Here is an 8727-nt window from a genome sequence, read left to right as displayed (position 1 = left end):
ATATATATATTTTAAATTTTAATTTTAAGTTTTAGACTATTTTATATTTTTTATTTATGTAGCATCAGTTCTGTCGGTTCAACTAATAACTCATCAATTGAACTAATGAACCAGTAAATCAGTAGCCTGATCAGTTTAATTATTGGTTCGGTTCTGACAACTATATCTTAGCTTGTTACATTGGTTTAACAAAATTGCAAGTTTAGTGGGAGCTCGCAGGAAGATTCTAATTTGTTTATCTCTAACTTCCTGCAAATTTGGGACACTGTCAAGACAAATGGCATCCCGACTGAGATTTATCGGTTGTTGCTATTTCCTTTTGCTGTAAGGGATCGGTCTAAGCAGTGGCTGGATTATCAGTGCAAGAAGAACATAGCCATATGGGAAGACTTAGTCACCAAGTTCCTAATCAAGTTCTTCCCACCTTAGAGGTTAACCAAGCTTAGAACTGACATTCAGACTTTCCAACAGCATGAAGGAGAGTCCCTTTATGAAGTTTGGGAGAGGTACAAAGAGATGTTGAGAAAGTGCCCTCCGAACATGTTTGCTGACTGGGTCCAACTTCAGGTATTCTATGATGGGATCACCCCTGCCTCACGGGTTTCATTGGATAATTCGGCTGGAGGATCTTTGCATAGGAAGAAGACCACTGATGCAGCACTAGAGTTAATTGAAATGGTGGCCAACAATCAGTACCTCTATTATTTCGAAAGATCAATGAAAAAAGGAGTTATGAAATTAGATACCTTGGACACTTTGTTAACTCAGAATAAAATTATGTCATAACAAATTAATACATTTACTCAACAATTAGGAGGCATGCAAGTTTCAACAGTGAATACCCAAGAGAATTCATATAGCATGAGTAATAGACCCCCCAAAAAGTGAAGGTTTGGTGTATGGACATTCTTTCCTGGAGCAAATATATTATATAAATAATACTCCAAAGCCACCTCACAAAGACTTATTCTCTAAGATTTATAATTCTAGATGGAGAAATCATCCAAATTTTTTGTGAAAATCAAGGTCAGAGGTCCAATAACTTCAACAACAACCATCCGCAAAATCACTTCCACTCCCAACATGATACCTTCAACACTCACCAACAATAACCACCCCCATCCAACCATCTCAAGACTCTCAAAAACTTACCAATCTTAAACTTGCAATGGAGAAACTCTCCCAAGTCACACTCTCATTCATGGAAAAAATAAGAGCCAACTTTAAAAATTAAGGTACTTCAATTAGAAATTTGAAGGTGAAAATAGGCCAAATTACTTAACAATTAGCTAAATCCACTCAAATATTCTCCAGTGAAACAATTCCAAATTCTAAAAAAGAGTATAAGACTATTTATTTGAGAAGTAAAATTGTGGGGGGAGAAGCTCAAGAAGAAGCTAATCCCTTAGAGGAACACGTGATCCTCACCTCTCAAGAATATATCATTCAAGTTTCAAAAGTTACATCAAGAGAGAAGGTCAAAGTGCAAGAGCACAAGTCAAGAATTTCCTGTCCTCAAAGGCTCCAGAAAAAAAAATAAAGAAAAGCAATACTCTAAATTCTTAGAAAAATTTAAGACACTACACATCAACCTTCTTTTTTATAGAAGTACTTGAACAAATGCTTTTATATGCTAAATACAGTAAAATACATAATCAAAAGTGATCTTCATACAAGGAAGATAATATTGACAAAGTTGAGTTTGTTACAAAAAAAATTTTAAGTGAAAATTAGTGGCAAAAAATTAATTATATTTTTGTTTTTACAAATTCTATATATGATGTTTTAAGAAGTCTTGACACGGATGCACCTACTCTTCATTTGGTTCATGAGATGTGAGATTCAATGATCAAGAAGGTAAAAAATGTTATATATCTCTATAAAAGAAAATATGAACAAGAGTCATCGTCCTTCTAAAATGTTGTGCACTCAATATTAGTTTAAAGATGGACAAAAAGTAGCACACCTCTTCATTGTTTTAGCACATTCATTGAATCCAAGGTAACTCTTTACATTTATAGTTTATAACTTGTATTTATAAGTGAAGCTAAAATAATTTCTGCTTAACCACTAATTATATAGGTATTATAAGGAAATGGATCCTCTCAAGTGGGAAAAATACTTGAGAGAATAAAGTGTGATCTTTCACATTTAATTCTTTAAGTGGAACCAAAAAAATTAAATAGGAGAGAGAAAGTAATGAAAGGTTAGATTACACACTGGATAGCATCCAGTTTTTTTTTTCACCGGAGAGGATCCACTCCCGTATTATAGCCACCAATGGTTGAGAGAAGATCCTACACGAGTTTCTCCTCATCAAGATATTGAGATCATTGATGAAAGAGTTAAATGCTTGAAGAGGTATTTTCTTAATAAAGAAGAGAGGAGAAAAGTAAACATTGAATTTGCAAACTTTTCTGATGGTAGAGGTGTCTTTAATGATTATGACTTCTTGAATGATAAAGGCATAGTCCATGCAAAATTTTGGTGGCTAATTTATGATAGTAAAGCAAAATTTTTTCAACCAATTGCTCTTAACCTATTAGGGCAACCATCTTCATCTTCTTGTTGTGAAAGGAATTGGAGCATTTATTCTTTTATCCATTCCCTAAAAAGAAACAACTTGAAGCCTAAACGTGAAGAAGATTTAGTATTTATGCATACTAATCTTCGTCTTCTTTCAAGAAAAACTCGACAATACAATAAAGGAGAAACTATGATGTGGAATATTGCTGTAGATGTTTTTTTACCAATTGATAAGAAAAATGGTGTTCTTGAAGTTGCTTACTTTCTCTTGATGAACCGGAGTTGAAAAGAGTAATTTTTTCTAATGATAAAGATATCAACCATATATGATGGAGAAATAATATGATTTTAAATAATTTTTTTCTATACATGTGATGTACAAAATTCTTACTAACTCTATTAAGACATAAGAGTTTAGGATTTTATCTTTTGAATACATATACATTTTAAAAAAAAATACATATCATATAATTATTTTTGAAAATACTTATTAGCTTAATATTAATGAATATATTATATTTTTAATATATGCGTGTCCTCGTGTCCGATAACTTTTTAAAATTCGTATGTCGTCATATCACGTATCGTGTCGTGTCCTGTATCTGTGCATGTATTTTTTTTTTGGTTTACCCAAACGGTATCCCCCAATTCGACAGGTTAAGGACTAATCCGTCGCGAATCTGAGCTCATTTAAGGGTCTGTCGCTGGTCAATGAGTTGCTGCATGCACAAGGCGAAATTCAAACTCCCGATACTTGCTTAAGTAGATGAGTGAGTTGACCACTCGACCAACTCAAGTTGGTTATCCGTGTATGTATTTCATAGTTTGGATATAGTATATCTAGAATTCTGTTGTAATAAACTTATAACAGATTTTTTCTCTAAAAAAAACTTTTTAATGGTAATAAACTTGTAACAGATTTTTTCTCAAAAAGAAAACTGTTTAACTATTCTATAACGTATTTTAACTTCTCTTGGTATTGAATTAATTTGTTCCCATTCATCAATGTAGTGATTAAGACAAGAATATTGTCTTGAACAATGCAATGACTATTACATAACTGAAAGCAACATTATCATGAGCCATCCAGAAGAAGAGGCACATGAGTGCCTTGAATTTCTATATCCCTCATTGAGTCACAACCACAACAACCCGCACGACCCAATAACACGTTCTGAAATTCATGCGCATCGCGAATCTTATTTTAAAAATTACAAAAATAAAATAAGATATTTTATGTGATGGTCATCCAACTACTAATAAAAGAATTCTTCGTCGCTTCACTATTTTAATTCTCACATGCACCATGGTTGGATGAAGGAAATATAGAATCAATCATTCTTATTTAATAATAGTTACTTTTTATAATTTGACCCACTAATTTTTATTAATTATTTTCTTTATAACATATTGACTCTAATTATGATGTAAAATCAATTCTAATTTCACATTTTTTAATAATGCTTTTGTAAATTTTATCATAAATATATTATTCTAGCATCTAATAATTCATAAATATATATTCTTCTAGCATCTAATAATTTATAAATAAATATATATTTTATTTTCAAAAGGGCATATTCTATTAATTACATGAATAAGAATAATTTTAGTTAAACTATCAACCTCAAAGACACAAAGATATAGACCAGAACCATGATCGATGAAGCAATTCCTACCCCACAAAAAATTGAACATAAATACTAGTATTAATTTAAAATAAAATGTTAGAACCCTTGCATCAATTAATTGAATATTCTTTCTTAAAAAAAGAAGGCCAATGAGTGAGAAGGAAGAGACAAGGTCATAGTCTTAATAGCTGACTTAGCAAAGGAATCTTCAGTAGAGTGCTTTCCTTAGTTTTGTTTCACAGTGGAGCAGGGGATCAAGGAATGTAAAAGCAGAGCAACGATATCTGACCATGGCGGGAGAGGAAAAGAGAAGGGAGATACTTTGTCAATGAGAGAAGGAAAGGCAGAGAGCCAGACATAGATTGAGAGAAGCAAAAATGAAATCTTATAGAATTGGTTATGTGTGTGAAAAAAAAAAAAATTCCTATTGTATTGAAGAAAGGAAAGAAAACAAAAAGTTTGACAATAAATTAATTTTACATCAAAATTAGGGTCAATATGTTATATAAAAATGAAGAACCAAAATTGTTAGAGTCAAAATATAAAAAATAATTGCTACTAACTAAAAATTTGCTAGATTTATATTTCTTTTATGGGAAAGTATAAAAAATTAATTTTTTGTTAGTTAATATTAACTATTTTTTTAATTTAAAAATATTTAGTATTTGTTTGAGTGTTATTAAGTTGTTAAAAAAATATTCTTTTTTAATAAAAAATATCTTATTATATCTAAATATAAAATTATTTTTATTTTGTTAAAAAATATTTAAAAAAATATTTAAAAAAATATTTTTTTGTAAATGTTCACCCAAATAAATTTTTATTTTTTGAAGAAGTTAAAATTTATAATCTAAAATTTAGAATTAAAAATTATGATATAAGATAAATAAAATAATTTTTTAAAAATTAACTCCTTACGTTATTTTTCTTTTACACAGTTATCAAATTTATTTGTGCAATAGGTCCAATCACCAAAAATCATTCACCATCATGCTAATGTCGTTTGTGTTTTTGTTTCTTGTTATCTGTCTCACTGTCTGTATAATGATACATTGAAATTGAGAAAAGTCCCGTAATCATCATCCACGGACCAAAGTTATGGCAGAAAGGTTCAGGAGAAAAGGCAAAGTATCTATTTTCAACAGTTTAACACTTTCAATTAAGGAAAAGACAGGTCAGCACTAAAATGTCCAAATAATAATAATCAAAATAATAAAGCAAAGAGAAGACGGACCAGAAATTAAAGACAAGGAAATAAAGGAAATTATTGTCACGGAAAAGGGATAAAAACAAATGAAGAAAGTGAAAAAGAAAAGAAAAAGAAACCATCAGCTGCCAGTGCTTTTGCCGTACCAAGCAAAGTTAAAAATGGATAAAGAAACAGACGCGAATTACATGGGGGGAGCTCAGATGAGAAAAACGATACTAGAATCTTGTACAAAGTACACTTGAATCGCTGTGATTTTATATTGAGAGTGCAATGTGAAGAATTGTATAGTAAAATGAATTATTTGATCTAATTGCAAAAGATCCCTTAAGAGCAAACTGTGAAGTACAATTTAAAACAATGCTTAAAACTATCAAAGGAATTGAATTTCCAGATCTTGGCACAGGATCTAGCTTAACAACAAGAAGGGTATATATAATTTCTGAAAAATTTTCAAATGATCTTGAAATACTAAAGTTCTAATAATTTTAACCATTAATTTTAATTAATATATATTATATATATTTTATAATTAAGACAACCATTAAAATTATTAAAATGCTGGTATTCTAGAAATATCTGAAATTCTTCTTATTTCTTAATCATAAAAGGGAAAAAGAAATAAAAGCTCTACATCAAACAGAAAGTCTTAGACCATGAAAGATAAGATACAATAGGATCAAATGAATCAATGACATGAAAATTTGAATGTAGCTAAAGTAGATTATTAACGTTATAAGAATGATTTCGGGAAGTGCCAAATGCCAATTGGCATGTTCAAATCCAAATATATCACTTTTATTTTCCTTCCTTAATAATTTTGGGAAGGAACTTTTTTTCCTACACAAATATTCACTCTGGAGCTCAACAATTAATTTCGTTATTGAACCGGAATAATGTTATTGGGCACAAGAAACTGGGCACATTTATGGGGTTAATTTTACTTGAATCCACTCGTAGCGTCCTTCCAATGGCAGATCCTTCACAATATCAAAATTATATCTGCAAGCACCAAAACAATATTTGTTAAAAAAAATAAATAAATAACTTTCATAGGTTAAAAAAAGTAGCGTAGTAATTTGTATTAGAGAAAAACAGATAAAAAAAAAAGATGAACTTATTAATTTGATTTACTTGTCTGAAAATCGTTTCTGGATGTCTTTCTCTGCGGTAGCAAAAAATTCTTCAAGCTCCAACTCTGTTGGCATCTTCGTTGATAGAACAACGCGGGAATTATTGACTATTGTTGTTGTTCTTGTTCGCTTATTATTATTATCATTATTATAATTATAATTATTATCCATTGATGATTCCACTTCTTGCCAATTCATTCCTAGCTCACTCGTGAGGCTCATTTCTCTCCTGTGAACACACAGACAAAAATGTATGTTATTTTTATTCTTCAGAGATATTCTTCTGATCTTCGAGTTTGAAGTTTTATTACAATGTTGAACGGAAGGAATAAATTTATTACTATGACATACGCTACAGAGAATTTATTTCTTTCTTTTTTTTTTTTTTCAAAATTCGAATGAACCAAATAATCATGCAAATTTGAACTGTTAGTACTAATTTGAGACCTTATTTGGTTCTCGCAGTAGCACGCCGACGTTTCAGCCTGCTGGGAGCTCTGAACCTGTAAAAAGCGTTACATCAAATTTCATGAGAAAGAAAACGACATGCATTTAAAGAAATCAAGACGAAAAACGCAGCTTCAATTAATTAAATATCCGTGCCTCTACATTAAATTAATTCTAAATGTTAGTTCAACTTGAAACAACTTTGCTTCTTCAATTTAGTTACCTCAAGATCTAAGAATTTGATGCTCTCTTCGTGGAGCCAGGTGGAGGATCCGTTATTGCTCGAACAACATGACGCTGGAGATTCGTCGGAGGACCGTTCCTCCTCCTCCTCCGCCGCCGCCTCCCGCGGCACTGTTTCCTCACCGTCAATGCTACTCTTAAGCTGGTCAGAGAATGAGGATGCTGAGAATTTTATGAGATCTTGGCTTGTTTCGTCTTCGCTTTTGATTTTTCTTCTCTTGAGTGCGGGTTCATCGGGTGAAGGTGAAGTTGCAGCAGTAGCAACAGCTACATCCATGGCCAATGCTGCTGAAGCTCTTGTTCTAACTACTCCAACCTCAGCCATCTCCATTAAAACTAACTAACTAACTCTCTTTCTTTCTGAGCTTAAGGTAGCTAGCAAGAGGCAGAAGGAGGGGGAAGAGAAGTTTGTGATTTGTGAAAGTGAATGAAGAAAAAGAGGAAGTGGTAGTTCAATGGAAATGATGAGGGTGGTTGTTAAAGATGAGCCAATGAATGAGTAGCACGTGGCGGTGGTTAGAATATGTGTAACGGAAAATTCGATGGTGGTGTGTGGAAGTGGTCGTCGTTTGGGGGCTTGAGGGTGCGGAAGAGGAGGGGAAGTTTGTTATTATCGGCTTATCGCAACAAAGCAACAAGAGGCAGGCGAGGATCATGCGGTTACAGAGTAAGGACGACTACTTATATACTATTACTTTATTCGTTTAATTACTTTGGATTATAGTTACGCACTATTATTAATCAGGGGATTCTTTGTGCCTATTTTATTTTTAAATTGTTTAAAAGTATAGATAAAAAAAGTGAATTTTATTTTTTTATTTATCTAAAATTTAAGAACCATAAACAAATTTATTAATTATTCCTACTAATATGTTGTTGGGTACCCTTTTATTTTTATAAATAGATGTATATATTTTATATATTATAAGAATGTAAAATTATTCATAGTCTAATGTTAATTATATTAAGCCTTGAAACTATTAATTTTAATTCTTTATCATAGTAATTTTGAATGATTTTGTTATATATCTAAGTATTTTTGTCAAGAATAAATAATTATTTTTAATTATGAAAGATTTGAATACTAACAAAACTAATCCTAAAAATTAAAAGTAAAGTTATACTCATTAAAGATAATTTTTTTTGATAAAAATGACCAATTATTAAATTTTTGTTAATAATTTTGTAAGTATCCATTTTTTTTCCTTTCTTCCTCGTCTTCCTTCCATAATCACCACAAAACTCCATAACCACCCAAAATATCCTCCTTCACCTCATCGCCCAATTTTTCACCACTGCCACCTGAATCCTCAATAGCAACAATCCCATTATCATTATCTTTATCATTATCGTCATCATGAGCATGAGCATGTTCGTCATCGTCGAGCGTTACCTTGACAATAGGTCTATTGTCGTCAGGGGTTAAAAACTGCAAAGAAGGTTTATTGGCATTAGCAATTCATCTTCTAATTTCGAAGGTTTGGCATCGGGATAGACCAAAATGGGCCTGGTGGGCTCTGTGTCAAAGTCCTCGACGTCA

At 31.5% G+C, this 8727-nt stretch overlaps 1 protein-coding gene across 1 annotated transcript; it reads right to left on the bottom strand.

Moving 5' to 3' along the window:
* Positions 1 to 6063: 6063 nt before the first annotated feature.
* On the bottom strand, positions 6064 to 7836 carry LOC107479274 (cyclin-dependent kinase inhibitor 7). The gene is made up of 4 exons (XM_021137876.2): positions 7168 to 7836; positions 6945 to 7000; positions 6499 to 6726; positions 6064 to 6366 (listed from the first exon to the last, which is right to left on the bottom strand). The coding sequence occupies exons 1-4, from the start codon at positions 7516 to 7518 to the stop codon at positions 6291 to 6293; spliced, it is 711 nt and encodes a 236-aa protein (XP_020993535.1). The 5' UTR covers positions 7519 to 7836; the 3' UTR covers positions 6064 to 6290.
* Positions 7837 to 8727: the final 891 nt, after the last annotated feature.

This window comes from Arachis duranensis, chromosome 1 (assembly GCF_000817695.3).
Source record: "Arachis duranensis cultivar V14167 chromosome 1, aradu.V14167.gnm2.J7QH, whole genome shotgun sequence".
NCBI lineage: Eukaryota > Viridiplantae > Streptophyta > Magnoliopsida > Fabales > Fabaceae > Arachis > Arachis duranensis.
The sequence above is the reverse complement of the archived record's forward strand: the minus strand, read 5'-3'. Positions and strand labels throughout refer to the sequence as shown.